The 17,219-nt window shown below is 41.9% G+C and overlaps 1 protein-coding gene across 1 annotated transcript; it reads left to right on the top strand.

Moving 5' to 3' along the window:
* The first annotated feature begins 881 nt into the window (after window positions 1–881).
* Window positions 882–14,997, top strand: LOC104541196 (DDB1- and CUL4-associated factor 5-like). Its single transcript, XM_010185185.1, has 6 exons — window positions 882–885; window positions 2,231–2,374; window positions 6,108–6,144; window positions 8,460–8,599; window positions 12,808–12,937; window positions 14,862–14,997. The coding sequence occupies exons 1-6, from the start codon at window positions 882–884 to the stop codon at window positions 14,995–14,997; spliced, it is 591 nt and encodes a 196-aa protein (XP_010183487.1).
* Window positions 14,998–17,219: the final 2,222 nt, after the last annotated feature.

The following is a 17,219-nucleotide window of genomic DNA, read 5'->3' as shown; positions in this document are numbered from 1 at the left end:
ACTTGTGACTGGTCACAACTGGATTTAGTTCTTTGGTTGGAAGAGTTGTTTCGAAGCTGGATGGAAACAGGCGCTAAGGTAGAGGGAGTTATGAAAAAGGAGGTAGTGGCAGCTTTTAACGCTGTCAAAGGTTTTTCTGTGCAGGTTGCCATTTATCCCTCTCCTAGCACACTGTATGAGGAAACCACAGCAGTGTTTGTTGCCTTTGGATATCGTCGTTATTTCTGTTTGTTTCTGGATTACGTGGGTAGTGGAATCGAAGAGGAGTTTACTGTTGAAGTGAGACACCTAAATGGTGGTGCTGTCAGGCAGGAGGACGTGTAGACTTACTGCAGTAGTTCTGCACATTGGTTTGCTGTGGTGACAATTAACAACAGAACATTATTATGTTTTGCCCTGAAATGTCTTTTACAGAAGTCTTGAAAGACAATAAGTTTCATCTGATAGAAGCTGTACCGGTGTTCCCCAGCCTTAAATGTTGCTTAAATTGCTTGCCAGGTAATGATAACATTAGGACCTGGCTGTTAGCAGTTTTGGAAGGTATCCACTTTAAGTGTGACAATCGTCACTTTTTGATTTTAGCGTTACTGATGTGGTCATATGTGTCAGCCATCATGTATCTCTATCTCCTCATTAGTGCATCTCATCTGCAGTCACTAGGATGCAAATACAACTTTCTTTCCTGTTTCTAGACAGAAAGGAGTCTAAGCTCCCATCAGTTCAGCTGACCATAAATTACTGTGAGTTTTTCTGGACCCATCACATTTGACTCTCATTCTCGATAGTTATCAAATGCATCACAAATCTTTTTATTGTCTATTCTTGTTTGCTCTGTAAAGCACAAAACCAGGGGGAGGAATCCACAACTAATTTCATGGAGCATGGGTAAGCATAACATGCAGCTGTGCTGTCTATCGAAGTGATTGTCATAAAGATCTGTTAGGCGACTTAAAGGCTGAGAGGCTGTTAAAGGATGTTTGCCATAACTCGGTTCCGTGGGAAAACTTCTTAATAGCATCATATGATGGGAACAGTTTTAAGAAATCTGATTAACGGTAGTCATGAATTCTATTTGTGTATTTACCTCTTCTTGAAGTAAACCACGGACCAACTGCAATTTATTCTGTTCCCTGTTGCCTCCATTTCATGCCCTCTTCCTTCTGGATAGCACCTGGGAAGGCACGATGTTTGTGCTTCTGATCGTGCAAAGAAGTAGTAACATGTTTTAATTGAAATCGGGGTGTTTCTGGTGGCGCTTCTGACTTGTGATGCTGTTCTCCTTTCTTTGTTGTTAAAGACAGACACCAAAAACATTTTGAGTCTGACTTGAAGAAGCTTGATTCAGATTTTTACAACCATCCAAAACTGATGTTGAAAGTGCTGTCCAATACAATAGTGTCTTGAACTTTTGCTCTTCCTAATAAATAAGTTTAATGCAATTGAAGTGTGAACAGCACCTAATACTTATTTCATCTGTTTACTAGACAGAGTAGGAGGCACTTGAATTTATTTGCACACAGAGCTCTGAACTGAGAACTGCAGGCAAGCAAGGAGCAGTACAGCAAGCTGTGAAGCAAGGGAGAGTTGAACTTCTTTTCTAGTTAATCTCTGTCAGAAGCTCACCTCAGAAATGTCGGTGTTAACTATTGCAGATCTAGAGGCAAGACATAACTGTCCATGCTGGAGGCTGAATGCTTCAGTAAAGTCTTTTTTTGGGCACATGTCAGTCCTGCAGCCAGCCTGTGCTGTGAGGGCTTTGCAAAGGCTGCTTGAGGAGATGCAGTTGTTGGCGAAAGGAGGAAAAAGTTCTTGTTTCATGAATAACATAAGTGATGCTGGCAACACGGAGCTGGTGTAGGAGCACTTTGCCAACATGCATATGCTAATTTAGCATGTAATTCGTCTACAGCTTGCCACAGAATTTTACATTAAAAAATGTACAATTCCGAGTCTCCTGGTTGCTAGGGGTTGTCACTGTGCTGGCAGAATGGCCGCTGTTTAATCCAGACTTGCCCTGCTCATTCCTCTGTTTTCTTGAACATTAATTGAATACCTTGACTGCATGGCATCTGAATGTATATCTGTATATCCAAACCCTTGTGAGGTATAACATTTTTATGCTAATTAGGGTTTCAGCAAAGCCTTTTATGAATAACTGCAGAGTTAATTAACTTGTCATCAGTTTCCATATGGATTAGGCAGTAATGTACCTGTCCTTGCTTTCTTCTAGGAGGGGATGACCGCCGGGTCTTACTTTGGCATATGGAAGAAGCCATCCACTCAAGAGTCAAACCAGTTCAGCTGAAAGGAGAGCATCACTCTAATATCTTCTGCCTGGCTTTCAACAGTGGCAATACAAAAGTGTTCTCCGGAGGTAAGGAAGGAAGAGCACCCTGATTTCATAGGAGTTTGCATTGTGAATGCCTTAGAATAGAAGCCACAAGTGAGATTCTGCCCCACATGAAAGGTGTTTTCTGTAGTCCCCTAAGGATCTGGAAGGTGTCGTTCAGCAGCAGCTGAAGGTTCCTTGGGAACAGGGAATTCTTTAGCTAGCACAGTGTTTTCAATGTTGTGATGGTTCACCTTTTCTCAGACACTGGTGTCAGTGAATTGTCTCGAGCTCTCATGAGAATCCTGACTTCTGTCTGCCCCTACTTGTGTTACACATTGTGGAACATGGTCTTTCTTTATTCCCTCTCTTATTCCCTGAGACCAGCCCCTGTGTCCTCTCTGGCACTCAAGCCTGATGCTTGAAAATCTCTGCTGCTCCTAGCTGATTTTAACACACCCTTAGATGGCTAATGAAGGGCTGTTGCCATCTATTGGTGGATCGCTGCTTCTCAGACCTCATTTCAGTCCTCACTAGACATACGTCTGCCTTTTAGAACTCTTGGCACATTGGACTCTAACTGGCCTTGATATTCTTCGTCTTTTTAAATATAAATCCCTTTTTAGCAGAAAGTTGAATTCAGTCTTAAGAATTCAGTCTTAAGACTAATATGAGGAAATTGGACATGTACTTTTTCTGGGGTAATAGTCTTTAGAATTTAGGTGCTTTTCACCACTTTATTTTTGAAGTAGGGACGAAAATTGAATTGAGAAGAAAAAGGTACAAGGCTGTCAAAATGCAGCCAGTGTCATTTTTTACTGTACTGACACGAAGGTACCAACCCAAACCATTCTGTGATAATAGAATGGACAGGAGTTTGTATCTTTCATCAGTATGTCCAACATACAGCTAGACTTATTTTAGGGTATTATGAGACTGCTCAGAGCCCTTCATTACCTTTGTGAACCAAGATTTGTGAACCGCAAACCAGTGTGGTAAATTGATTCTTAGCATGAATGGTGGAAGCTTCCCGTCCTTCAACACTGTGTTAAAACTACGACATCCCTTAGGAAAAAAGGCATGACAAAGCTTAAGATGATGTCAGATTTTAAGGATTAAATGATTCAGATATGCATCTCAGGTGGAGAAAACCCCACAAATGTCTAATAGTGATGCCTGTCTTTGATTCTGGGGACTGCAGTTTCTTTTATCAAAGAGAGCAGTCCATGCTGTCTTCAAATGAATGATTACAGTGAAATTTTGGGCTGGTGTCTTTTACTTTAGGCTGAGTTCAGACAAATGGGACCTTATATGAATATTCAAGGAATGAAGTGTGCCAAATCTTGCTGGAACAGCTGTAATGGTATTTTCTAATTTCCAACTCGGCCCTCTGTCCACTGGGCCTGCTGTAGGAGGCGGCTGTTTTCACAGGAGGAGCAGCAAAGTGGATTTGACTGTACCTTGTCACTGCAGTTAACACCTGCAGTTGTAGATTTACGTCACTGATTATGGTGGATTTTTGTTAACATGCCACATTAGATGAGCTGTGACAGCTGATGCACAGACAAACTGGCCCTTCTCATCTCTTTTTCCTCCTCCAGTTTGCACTATGCCTCTGCCAAAAATTATTTCCATTGGAGGAGTCAGGAACTCTTTCAGCTGCTCCACCAAGACTCACAGAGCTCATCTGCAAGGGCTGCGAGTCTGACTCTTAGATCCCTTGTAAAGAGTCATTTTGCTGCATGGCCTAGATGTGCCATCTGTTTTGTCTCTGTCGGTAAAATGGGGCTAAATATATTTATTCACTCAACAGTGTTCTGGGAGATTCTTTAAAGGTCTGAGAGAATTGTGGGTGCAAAGATCTATTGGTTGTCATCCCCCCAGTACTGAAGTTGGAGTTTTGTTCAAAATATAGAAGTCAGAATACTTAAACCCTAAAAATGAGAGTATGGAACCTATCACAAGGCACACAGAGCTCAGTTCATTCTGTAAATAAAGCTGCCAACATCTAGTGAGTTAGGATCTGAAGACCTTTCCCTAAAGCAGCTCTTGATAGCAGAGGAGGGAGGATTTTCCACTTCAGTACAAATTGATTTTCATCCAAGGAATTTCAAAGCTCTCTGCTCTGAAGGAGCACACGTGTAGCATGCACCACATGTACCAGTTACGAAGTGGAAGGCAGGCACCGAGTGGACAGTGTTTTGCATTTGCAATGAGAAATTGCTCCTTAGTAAACTGCATAGAGGTTTGGTTTTTTTGCTCTTAATGTTTGGTATATGAAAAGCTGAAATAAACCTACAAGGAACTGAATTTGTTTCTCTAGAGGCCTGATGTGACAGAGGGTTTAGGCCACTTTAACTGTGCTCCTCTGAACGTGCTCTGCAGTATTTCATTCTCACAGGTATAATTGAAGGGAATAGCAGATACAGTGATCAGAGAGACAAGAAGTAACTGCAGTTATCAAAAGATGAGAGATTATAAATGGGAGAGTTGCATATACAGTTACAACCCAGTTATTCTCAATGGAGAATGACCTCTGTTTTTTTTAAAGTAAAACACTGTAAGTGGGAACCCTACTGGACTGAACAGCAGTGACATTTTCTTCAGGGAGGAATCCTCAGCAAAAGCAACAGTTCAGTTTGTGGTAGCTTTTTTTGTCACCACCACCTCCTGCCACACACAGAATGGAGAGAAGCAGTGGTTATTCCACACACCCCCTTCTTCTGTTCTTTCTTGCCCATTTTGGAGCTTGTGATGGAAGGGAAGGTTGCTCCCATGATGACAAGAGGCCTGAAGCCAGGTATCTAAAGTGATTCTTGCTTTTTTACTGTGTGGAGGGTGAGGAGCAGGAGTGTCTGCTGGAGGGAGTTTTGTCATCAGAGAAACCCGGCTTTGTTTGTCCCTGGTGAAGTATGTAGGAACTAGAGTAGTTTCACTAGGTGTAAACCTTGCCTGTAATGTATAATGGACAGTTTCCATTGCAATTAATGACCAGAGGACACTTAGACATGAGCGACCTGTTTGTTGTATCATGGAAAAGATGAGCTACTGGGGTAATCTAGGGCTGGCACAGTTTAACTGGGAGCCTGTGCAAAGAGCAAGTGGTTGTAGAAGAATCTCGCACCTCATTAGTCAAAGAGAAACTTGCTCGTATGTCTTCTGTTGGACACACGAATTTAAATGTGATGGGATGAGGGAAAACTGTGTCAAGTGAACACTTACAAATCGTAACGTGAAATCTTCCTCCTTCGGAACTTCTGGCTTTGGTGCATGGGAAAAGCTTCACAACTTGATATCACAACTCAGAAACATTCTGAGCATGAAAATGTGGCTTTGTGGGCTTTCGGCTTGGGAGCTCAGTGCATTTTGCTTATGCCATCTCTTTTCGCCCTCTGAGCAGGAGGAAAGGTGTATTTGCATGAGAGTTCAAGGTGTTCTGCAACTTCTTATAATATTCTTCTCTTTACCGCAAGTGCCCCAAAACTCCAACTCAAACTGGACAAAGAATAATCAGTAGCACAGTTAAGTAAAAGTATTTGTTGAGCAGTGGCAGGCGGAATGGATTGGTACATGTGGTCACGACTGGAAACGTCACGCGGAGCCTTTCACGTACCTGAGCTGAGGGCTGAGCACTGGCAGCTGAAAGGGTCTTCTCTCTGCTTCTCTGGCTTGTTTTCAAAATAGAAAATCTGTAAAACCAAACTGTTTTCATTTTTTTTATCCTAATGCTTTTTAACCACTGGAACATGATGTTAAGTGTTTCTGTTTCTCTTTATAGGCAATGATGAGCAAGTTATACTCCATGATGTCGAAAGGTAAATACACGGTTTGTGTTTCCACTGCTTCAAGGGCTCCCTTAATGTCAACTCACCAGAGGCACTTTTTGTCTTAAATTAATGGTCTGGTAGAAGGGCACAGTCTTTTAATCCTGAAACATGCTTTTTATTTGTCTAAATTCATATCTGGATTGAGGTATTCCCCATCTCCCCATTTTTTAAGCACTTGGATCTGCATCATTTTGACCTTGGGCAGGAGTATGGTTATTAAATACATGTGTTCTCCTGCAGGCAGCATGGCATTTTCTGAGGACATTCAGAGCCAGATTATTCTGGCATACATGCAAGTACTGTGGCACATACGGGCTTTTTTAGTTGTTTTTCAAAACACTGACCTTATTTGTATTTAAGATAGCTAGAGCTTGGGCTGTCTGCCTACCTGTGAAATCTTTGGCTGCGGCTGCCTGACTCTCCACAGCAATGTGAAGCGTATTTATTTTGATACTTCCTTTTTACCAAAACTGCACACCAGTTAGGAGTTAGCTTTTCTTGTGCTACGTGAAGATTAGGCTGTTAGTCAAGCTACAATTAATACACCAGTGGTAGTGTGTTACATTTGGGTTCTCTAGATAGCATATCATGTCTTTTGAGCTTACTGCTTTCGAAGTAGAACAACTAAGAAGTTAAAGTTTTACTCTGTACTAATAACTTCTATTGACTGTTTAAATAACATGAGCTCAAAAACTCAAGTAGAAAGAAAAAGCAGCAAGAGATATATACAAGAACAGAGAAATAGAAAACCTGAAATCTTTGAGTCACCTAAATCTAGGTTAACATAATTTGGACGTATTTCTTGCTAGGTTTGTCCAAAGCCTTTTGCATTGAACTGGTCAGTGTGCATCTGCCTTGCATTATTGGATCTACTTCTTGTGTAGATCTCACAGGAGAGCTGGGCAAAAGTAATTTTGTCTTACTCTTCTCATGCTTCCTCAGTAATATTGTGGTGTTTGGTTGGGGTTTTGGTTTGGCCTTTTGGGGTTTTTTGGGGGCGTGCTTTGCACATTTTCTGTTTGGTTTGGGAGGGTTTTGGTTTTTTGGGAGGATTGTTTTTTTGTTTGGTGTTTTGATTTTTGTTGTGTGGTTGGGTTTTTTTAATTAAACATGGAAACGTCAACATTTTAGATGCTGCTGTTTGTTGTGTTCTGACTTTTCAAACTTCCACAAGACTTTTGTCCCTGACAGTTGTTTATGTAAAACATTTTTGCTTGCTATGGCTTGCTCAGATGTTTTAACAGGTCTTTTTTTATATGTGTGTATTTTTAATGTGCTTCTGTTATCAGGGTCTCTTTTAGTTTGTTCAGATATGCCAAGTCCAGTTGCAGTGCACACAGTTCATTCCTCTAAGGCTGTTTGCATGATCTGCTGTAAGAGCCCTTACTGGTCTGCACTCTGAGTTCTGATTGATTTCTGTAGGAAGTTACTCTGCTTCTTGAATGATAACACTTGGTCTATCGACTGCTTATTCGTACTTCGAAATGGCTCTTTCTGTTACTGCTTCTTTGGCCTGTTAATGGTCCTTGAGACAGAATTAATGACCTGTCACTAAGAACAGCAATTGCAAAACATTGATTTTCCATGGGATCTCTTGGGTGGAGTTTCCTTCAGGTATGGGGATTGTATACAAAGTGTATTCTCTAAAGAAATGAATGGGCTTTGTCAAAGAAATAAAACAACCCCAGAATCTTCTGTCTTAGTATTTTAGCTATTGGCCTCTCCGCTATTTCCTCACTTTTTAAAATGATTTAAAAAGTAGGGGATTTAAGAGTGGAGAGCAGGCTTTTTCTTTTTTATAGCTGCGGAAAGGCTGAAATCTGGGTACTTTTGGGGCACTTTTGTTCTTTTTTTGCTGCTTTTTTACATTAGAAAAAGTGTAAGGCTGGTCTGTCATGGAGAACCGAGAAGACTTATTTAAGAGACAGCTGGAAAGGTGCTCCTTTGTGAGCTTCAGCTGAACTTCTGGATGATACAGAAGCTTGTATTAGGAAATCTACTTCAGTCTTGGTTTCCTTTTTACATTAAGCAGTAAGAATTGATTCCACAGGTCTCAAGACCTCTTTTCTATTACCTCCTCCTAATCTTAATGTAGTACAACATGATTTCCATAGCATCTTGCAGTTTCTGCAGTTTTTACTGAGTGGGTTTTGGTCTGACGGGTTGTTGTTGTGGATTTTTTCCCCTTGCAGCATGACACCTTGTCACTAAGTATCGCTAGGTAGATCAAGCTGTAAGTGCTTTGCTTTTTAAAACAACAGCGAAAGGAGAAAGAATGATAATATTTGTCTTTTTTTTTCCAGCACTGAGACGTTGGACGTGTTCGCCCATGAAGATGCAGTGTACGGCCTTTCAGTGAGCCCAGTGAACGACAACATCTTTGCCAGTTCATCCGATGATGGACGGGTTCTTATCTGGGACATCCGAGAGTCTTCCCATGGAGGTGAGATCTCTGGATGGAAAAGACCTTTGATTCAGGAAGAATTTGGGCGAGCCAGGGAAGGGAAAAGTTGTGTTTATCTGGGGCAGTCAAGACAGGGAGAGTTGGAGAAGGGTGAAAGTGAGGCCTAATTCCTGTGGCTGGTGATAGGCAAGCCCTGGCCTTCACAGTTCAGAGTTACTCTCTTAAATGACTTCATGAAGGACCAGCGTATAGCGCAGGGTAGCATAGAGCTTGGCATGAATAGGTTTTAACTCGAGTAAGGAAGCAGTGGAAGGCATGTTTCTTCAGAAAAAGCATCTTGCTAAACTTGAAATCCATCAGGGATGTGCATTTTGGTTTTGTTTCTGTCTGCCGCCTGGAATAAAAATGTTTGGATGTTTAAGAAAGCTGCTATTTTGATTTGAGTAATTTTCCAGAGCTATTTATATACTTCAGTGGTACTAAGACTTGTTCTTCTGTGTAGTGTTTTCTGGTTGTATGGAAAATTGAAGCCTTTATGTGATAACAGGGAAGTTGAATTATTACTTCCATCTTTGTTTTCTAAAGCAGAACTGAGTACTGTTGATTTAGGTAACAAACCTGCAGCTTCTCAACACTACGATTTGTGTTTTTACAGCTGCACTTTTAAGGTTAAAGAGTCTCAGTTTAGAACTGTAGTGACATGAATTTGGAGAGGAATACTTCAGTAACTGGGTTTCAGCATACGAATACTTCAGTAAATGATGTTGTGAGTTTACCCCATCCTAAGGAACACAAGAGAGAATTTAAAACTGAATGACCTGCAGGAGTGCAGAATCTGGTTCCCTTCCATCATAGCCAAAATAAACTTTCCTCTTCTTTGTAAGCTGGTTAAATTCAGTTCTCTCAACTCGTAGTTTTTACCAGTCTTACAGCAGGGTTGTTTATGGCACTGAAATTCAGCTTGTGGAAATTTGTGCACGTTTTTTGTTGGATCCAAGTTGCTCTTTACCCAAATTAGCTTTTTCCGTCCCTAATGAATTTGATAACTTTTCTAGAATGCGCTCCTGCCCCTTTCTGACTAGGAAATGAAAGTTGAAACAAGATGTAGCTTACAGTCTCATAGGAGTCTGTTGGAGCCACTAGCATCATGAGAGCTGTACTGAATGTGTGTAACCAGAATTAGGTCTTTCTTGGTAAGTCCCACCAGAATACTTGGAGTAGATTGCTTATTGATGCCCTCCCGACCCCAAGGATATTGCCTGTGTATAAATAAAAATTAAATACACTAAATGCATTCAGTTTTCAGTAGCTTGATTCTGACTGTGAATTCTGATTCTGTTGTGCACTTGTGACACCCCTTATCACTTTCCCTTCTGGTAATTTTATTAAAACACTCTGAAAAACGATGCACACACTCAGTATATGTACATCACAGACTTTAATAACAGTATGTATAATGTCTATTCTCTGCATTAGTCTTTGAGGAACTCACTGATAACCTCCCTGTTGCTCAGATATCCCTTACTCCACAGTGAACTCCTGTCTTCCTCTCAGCCAGTTCCTTACCCTGTGCAGCTCCCTTTGCTAATGCCAGCTGCCTGGAGCTAAACTCGCTACCTTACCAGATGTGAATTTGGTCCTCATTAGATGTACCACTCTTGCCCTGTATAAAAGGTTGGTTACTATCTCAGAAAAACAGATCAAATTGGTCTGATGTGACTAATTTACCAAGTGTCACTGCATCCCTGTTTTCCTGTTTTCATAATACCCAGGTGATAATTCAGACACTGAATAGGATTGCCAAGTTAGAATTGGTGAAATGCTCCTTTATTGCCTTTCCCTGTTGCTGACAGTGGGTGGGACTGGATGTGTAAATGCATCTGCACGAAGCTGCTCAGTATCTGAGCTAATGTGCAACCTGAGCTGAGTTTCCGAAATGGTACGAGATGAGGTTTGTCCTTTGTTGGAGTGAAGCCTTGCTGCTGCTTTCACTGTTGCTGACACTTTGAGAAGGCTGTACCAGTGCAAATGGAGCGGAGAAGTGTTGGCTGTGGTACGTTTGGGGCTTTTTTGGAGTGTTGTCTTAGGTTCTCCGAATTTTTAATAAAGAGCTTTCGTGTGCTTATACAGGAGCCCTGAGTCAGCGTTTATGTTGCCAATGTTTACTACAGTATAGTGCTTGTCACTGGGGTAATCCCTTGTCTGCAAGGGTTTTGTCATGGGAACAGGCACGGTGCCTGCCAGCGTGTATGGTTGGTATAGGTTACCCTGAGTCGCCAGCTCATTAAGATCTTGCAAATAGCCTCCTAGTTTAAAATAGTGCATTAAGAGAAGCTGGAAAATGAGTTTCATTTCTCTTCTGTTTCTCTGTCTTTCACTGCTGAGTGATTTATGCAGTAATTTTTATAAACCCACTTTTAATTTTTGTTAGAGGTGGTGTTGAGCTGCTCCCTTGAGAAACATTTTCATACTCCAGTGTATGAGCTACAACGGTGAATGAGCATAAAGAACAGTAAAAACGTAATCCTCCTACTTTTCATTAAAGTGACTTAGTGCCTCATTAGTTCAGCTCCTGTAATCTGTCTTTAATTTGACAGGCTGAAAGGCAACTTCTCGTATCTTAGAGGAAGACTGTGGTACCAGGCCAGGCTGTTTATAATAAAGGGGTGAAGAAAAACACCGGTGATTATTGACTGTGCTTTGACTAAACATACCCAGATTAAAAGTTTACTTGAGAAAACCAGTTCCTTTATTTGGCAGCCCGATGTTGTTTGCCACTGCTCCTCAGTGAGCGCTGCCGTTTTAGTGACACAGCCTTTTGTGTCCCAGCAGGGATGTGATGTGATAACGCAAGCGCAGGGCAGTTTTGGTGTTAAACCTGATTTGGAACTGCTGGCAGACCAAGAGCAATCTCTAAAGACTTTGGGCAGGCTGGCAGGACAAAACTTTGCTCCTTTACCTTGCTTTCCTTTCCTCTGCCTCCTATGTCAGTTAATAGCACCAGGGAGCTTCAGCCATGGCCAGAGACCTTTGTTTTGATCACTACTAAATGAATGCTAAAGAAGAAAGTCCCTGTGTCAAAATGTCTGTAGTAAAGCATGAGAGGAGGATACAGATGGGTTAGGACAGCTCAACCTAACTTTTGTCTCAGTTGCTTGATGGGCAGTAGTTTCAGAAGGTATCGGGAATTTGGGAGGGTTATCTGTTTAACCGTATTTTATGTCTTAGTGAGAGATACGAGGAAAGAAAGTGAGGTACTTTGGAGGTGCTTGCAGGGTTAAGGGTGCCTGCACACAGCATCTTGAATAAGGGCAATAAGAGAGTCTCCCAGGCATGTGAACAACACAGCAAATGGCGAGTGGAGAAGCCTGGCGTAATCCCTGGCTCAAAATAGGCCTTGATTCTGGTTTCTTAGTTGAGTGGAAGAGTGGCAGCGTGCCACAAGAGATACACACAACAAAGAGAATTGGGCTGTGCCTAAAAACATAAAGCTAGCAGAAAGATACAGGGAAGGATGATAGAGTCAAGGCTTTTCCCCACTTCATGGAGGCAGCATTATGATGGAATAAATAGGGCAGAGTAGCAGGCCAAACACAGTCTTATTGCAGGGGAGTCTGGCTGAGCATGTTTTAACTCTGTGAACAGCAAAAGCCAACTGTCAACATTTTTATGCAAGAGAAACGCCCTTCTTGTCTAGCACAGCGGCTTGCGTGGCACTTAGGAGGTGACAGGCTCTTTCCTGCACAAGCTGGCTGCTTGTTTTAGGCTGAGCTCTGAACAAAGTTATTTCACTTATAATACAATTCTCTCACATAAACAATTGCTGCTGTATTTACAGGTGGGGTGGTCATCAGTGGCTTTGGAAGCATCCAGGTATATATTGCTAGGAAACTTTCAGAAGCCCCCCGTGTGAAGTCCTTACTATGTGACCATTTGGTGATGGATCTTGAGAAGATTCCAATACTTGATCTTTAAGTGGCTAGTTTTAAACTGATAACTCTTGATAAGCACAACGGTGTCTTGAGATCCAGTATGTGTCCTTTTCTGTATTTGGGTACACGTGGATCGATTTGAAAACCTCGGTTTTTATCTTGTTTTGGATGCGTCATCTTGAGAAATGGTTTGATCACATCTCTGTATCTTCAGATCTTGTCAAACTGTTCCCATATGAAGCTGCCAGGCTCATGGCATCGAACCGTTGTGTGCGGTGTTTGTTCTTATGTCTGAAATCTCACCTTTTTCAACAGAGCCCTTCTGCTTGGCACACTACCCATCAGCCTTTCACAGTGTGATGTTTAATCCAGTAGAACCCAGGTTACTGGCTACTGCCAACTCTAAAGAAGGTGTGGGACTCTGGGATATTCGTAAACCTCAGAGGTAAGATCTGGCTGTCCTTGTCTTAAGCTTTGCTATTTCTTTTTCTTGAGAGGCGATGGCTTGCTGTGCTCTTCTTTTTTTGAAGTCCACACATACGATGGTAAGAAAAGATGCAGAACAAAGTTAATAGCAATTTTAGTAATGCTGATTTAAATTATTCTGCGTAAGTTACATACGTACTGTCTAATTTGGGCTAGATCTTCAATGGTAAGGTAAGTGATATTTTTGGATATATGAAGCCTGTCTGGCCTCACCACTGCAGATGAACTCAGGATTCTTGTGTCAAGTTCACATTATTGCATTTAGCACTGCCCTGCTAGTGCTGGAAGAAGCCATGGGTGGACACTGCCTGGCTTACAGTTGGGTTTTTGATACCCAGCTCAGTTTTCAGTGGCTGGCTAAAGACCGTGGTCAAGGCAGCTTTTTACTCAACACTTGAGAGCTTTATATGACTTCCTAGACACCTGGATAAGCAGTTTGGCTGCATCGTGTGCTTCCAGGTTTGCCGAGCGTTTTAAACAAATGAGAAGAAGGTAAGTTTGCAGTATGAAGTGTGGTTCGACTGGGTTCTAAAGCGGACACGTGCAATGTGTGATACCAGAGTTTCACATCCGCGAAAGATTAAGCTTCTGTTGAAGTCTTTTCCGTCTTTCAGATTTTGAAGTAATTTCCTTTTTTTTTTAATCATAACAATCAGAAAAACGTTTAAGCACCTCAAGTAACAGTTTCTCCCAACTTTTATGTTTACATATTTCCAGTTACAGGTGTTTCTTGGTTTGGGTTGCAGGGTTTTTTTCCATAAAATTTGTCATTTTAACTTCAGTTCATGCCTGGTTTTTTCATGTGAACTACTGTGAACAAAGCTTCCTCTTGCCAAGCCAGCTGGCCTCATGCTGGATTTACAGGATTCTTTGTTTTTCAGCTTCTACCTCTGTTTTGTGATTTAAGAACTTCTGTAGGTTGTGCTGGTCTTGTTTTTGAAAGGGAGTTACACCAAAGCATGTCTCTGTTCACACATTTATTCTCAGACTGCGAATGTAAAAGGAATTATGTTGGAAGAGTGGTATAGCTTATGACAACAGAAATTCTATATGCGTTCAAAATTTAGATGAAGGCTTTCACTTGGGTAGCAAAGTGCAATGGGATTGCTCCTAGAAAGGTTGTACAAGGCTACAGGCATAGAGCAGGGCAGTAAGTATCACTGAGGATACAGCCATTGACCCTGAGAAGTGCAGGAACAGATTACCTGAGTGAGGAATTCTTCTCTTACAAACTTTAACAGCTGCTTTCTCATAGCAGAAATAGTGCTTTTTTCTTATTTTTAGCAGTTCTCCTTAAGACTTTGATCTCCAAAATGTTCACAGCTTTTATATATGTGTTGGTGAACTATTGCTTGGAGTGGCAGCAGCTATCATGTCATGGAAACTCAGGAGATCTGCAGTCTAGATGCTCTCCTGCCTTCTTCCTCAGCCTTAACCACAGGGCAAAGTGCTCGCTGTGAGCTTGTTGGGGGCTACTGCGTGTGTACGGGGTAATAATTTGTGCTCACACATTTTTAGCTGTACTGTGGCATCATTCTTTCTAATGCCAAATACAAAATAGCTGTAGCAGAATTTAATTGGTAATGCTTCTTGGCACGTAATTCATATTTCTCCAGGTTTAGCACCAGTATGACAGACTTAATAACCTTTGACAGATCTGGATTCTACAGTCTTTTGTGAATGATGAAAGGGGAGGGCAGAATTTTATCGGCAGAATGAGTTAAGCAGCACTGAAGTTCTCCATAACCTGGGGATAAACAGGAACCTGCCAACGTACCTGGAGTGCCAGAACAGCAGCACAGCAAAGAAAGGCTCCTGCATCAGCTGCTTTTCTCATTGTCAAAAAAAGTCTGCTAATGGTGCAAATCCCTGCTGCTCCACAGGTTTATAGCTCTCTTTTATACTGTCATCATTATCCAAGAAAATGTGACACCGCTGGTGGATGAGGGAATAGAGGCTTTGGGGGCACACAATGTGGAAGTGTTAACTGCTGGGATCTTTGAGGAGCACAATGTGTAACTGTAGTATAAAATTGCTAGACCTGTCTATTCCTTCCCTAGCCTACTTCTTTATTTCCATTGCTGCACATGAAGTTCACTTGTAAGGAACTTGGTTTTATCCCCTAAGCTGTCAAGGGAAATTCCTCCTTTCCTTCACAATCCTGTGGCCTTCGTGGCAGTTTTTCAGCTGTCATTCCACCTGTGGAGCCAGCAGAAATGACCACATCAGGTAAACTTCAGCTGTTTTGGCATGGTGTGTGCTAGTGGGGTTTATGAGTAGGGGTTGAATGGGTAGAAAGGGGAGGAAGTGTAGACACTTAGATGTTCGCTGTGGATTGCCAAAGTAGTGACTTGCAGTGGGTTAAGGAGGGCTGCAGCACTCCTCCAGTATTGGAAAGGTGAAATGGTTCTGTGTAGTTAAGAATTTGCTGTTAGTATAGCACTTCATGTAAAACTCATTTCCCCCGTGTCCTGTTCTTTGTCAGTTCTCAGACTGAAGCAGAGTTAAACTGATGCAACCACTTCTTGGTTTGCTTCATAACCAGAGTCTGTTCTGGGGAATCCTGCTGCTGCTCCCCTGCAAAATCCAGAAAGCAAATAAAAAGCTTGGAATTCCAAAGTTGGTGGCCAATAGCAGCACTGCAGCCAGTAACACCTTCACATAACACCTACTATGGCCCACAGCACCGTGCAGTAACACACACAGAGGTGAGGTTTGGTGAGCCCAGAGGAGTCCGCTGGCCTTCCCTCATTGGCAGAGGATCAGGCTTAATGCTGAAGTCCTGGTTTTGATCTGCAGAGACTCCTCAGGTGAGCTGTAGTTTAACTTCGTTCAGCTTGATGCTGATGTGCTGTCAGAAAAGGTGTGATTTGCTGTGAACTCCTAAACTTGTGTGGCAGTCAGTGCAATATGGCTAATTGGGCAGGTTTAAACCAAGAGCTCTAAATTTTCAGAACCCCGAATGGAGCAGTGATATCCTAGTAGGTTAGGGAATTCAGGTATAGATGCCACTGCTTGTCAGAAACAAATGAGCTGCGTTTACTTATTTATCCAGAAAATCAGAGGATTTTCAGCTCTTCTTTGATTGAATTATGGGAGAATTTGTCTCCTAGCTCGCTGTTACATGGCTCCAGCCAGAAGAGTTGGTTTTATCTGCTCCTTTACTCAGGCAACACTAAACACCTCTACAAGTTAAAAATAAAATACATTTAGGGTTAGGAAAAAGTCCTGATTATGAGTAGGTTTAGTTCATATACTGTGAAATTGGTTCATTTTCTGATGGGAAGCTGGAATTGCTTTATGCTTGGCTTCTACAGTGAAGAAGTTAATTGAAAAGCCAGCATTTCTTGGCATGCGTGGGGAAACCTAGAGGCAGTTGCACAGCTCTGAATTGTGGAAAGTTTAGCTCACTTGAAATAGTCATAATTTGATTAGTCTTGCTGACTGAGTCAGGACACAGAGGCTGATTCATTTTGCTTTTTCCAGCGTTCATTCACAGCTTGATATCTCTTGTGTTTCAGATCTAGTGCAGCAATCGAGATCCTTCTCCCCCAGTATATGAATAAGATCTGAATGTAGTGGCCTGGCTCCTCAAAAGCAGCACGTGAAGCACTGTTAAAGTAGAACTAGCACAAGCCCAGCGTGGTTACAGGTTGACTAGTGATCCTGCAAACCTGATTTTCTGTTTCTAGGACCTGAGAGTATTGCCGTTCTTTCAGGTGGAAGTAAAACTGAAACTTAACCGTATTGTTTGTTTTTAAAAACCAGTGCATTGGAAAGCTTCAAAGTGGTCTTGGCTCTTGAGGCTGTTGTAAGGCACTCGCACCACCAGATGGGGTCTGGAAGCTGTGCGTTTTTCAAGAGATTCGAACAAGGCAGGTCTGTGCATCTCAAACTGTTTACAATAGAAGACGTATTATAAATATGTATTGTCACAGCACTGCTGGAGGCAGCTCAGCAAGTCAGTTTACATACATATTTCAAGCAATGGCTACGTAACTTCAGCTATTTTTAGGTACTCATGTTCTCCCTTCTTCCCACTTTCTGCACAGCCCCGTTTGCATCTCCTTTTCACTGAAATCAAAAGTCTGCCTTTTTTCCTGAGAAAATATGGTAATTATGCCCTTAATTCTTTCTCTTCCTATGTTTCCTGCTCCCTTACATCAACTAAGCTGGAAGTTTTTGAGATGATGAGTATTTGCAGCTCTGTCGGTACCACAGGTGATATTTATAGCCTTGTT

The sequence above is a fragment of the Mesitornis unicolor genome, unplaced genomic scaffold, assembly GCF_000695765.1.
Source record: "Mesitornis unicolor isolate BGI_N332 unplaced genomic scaffold, ASM69576v1 scaffold25915, whole genome shotgun sequence".
NCBI lineage: Eukaryota > Metazoa > Chordata > Aves > Mesitornithiformes > Mesitornithidae > Mesitornis > Mesitornis unicolor.
Note: the sequence above shows the minus strand (reverse complement) of the source record. Positions and strands in the feature narration are given on the sequence as shown.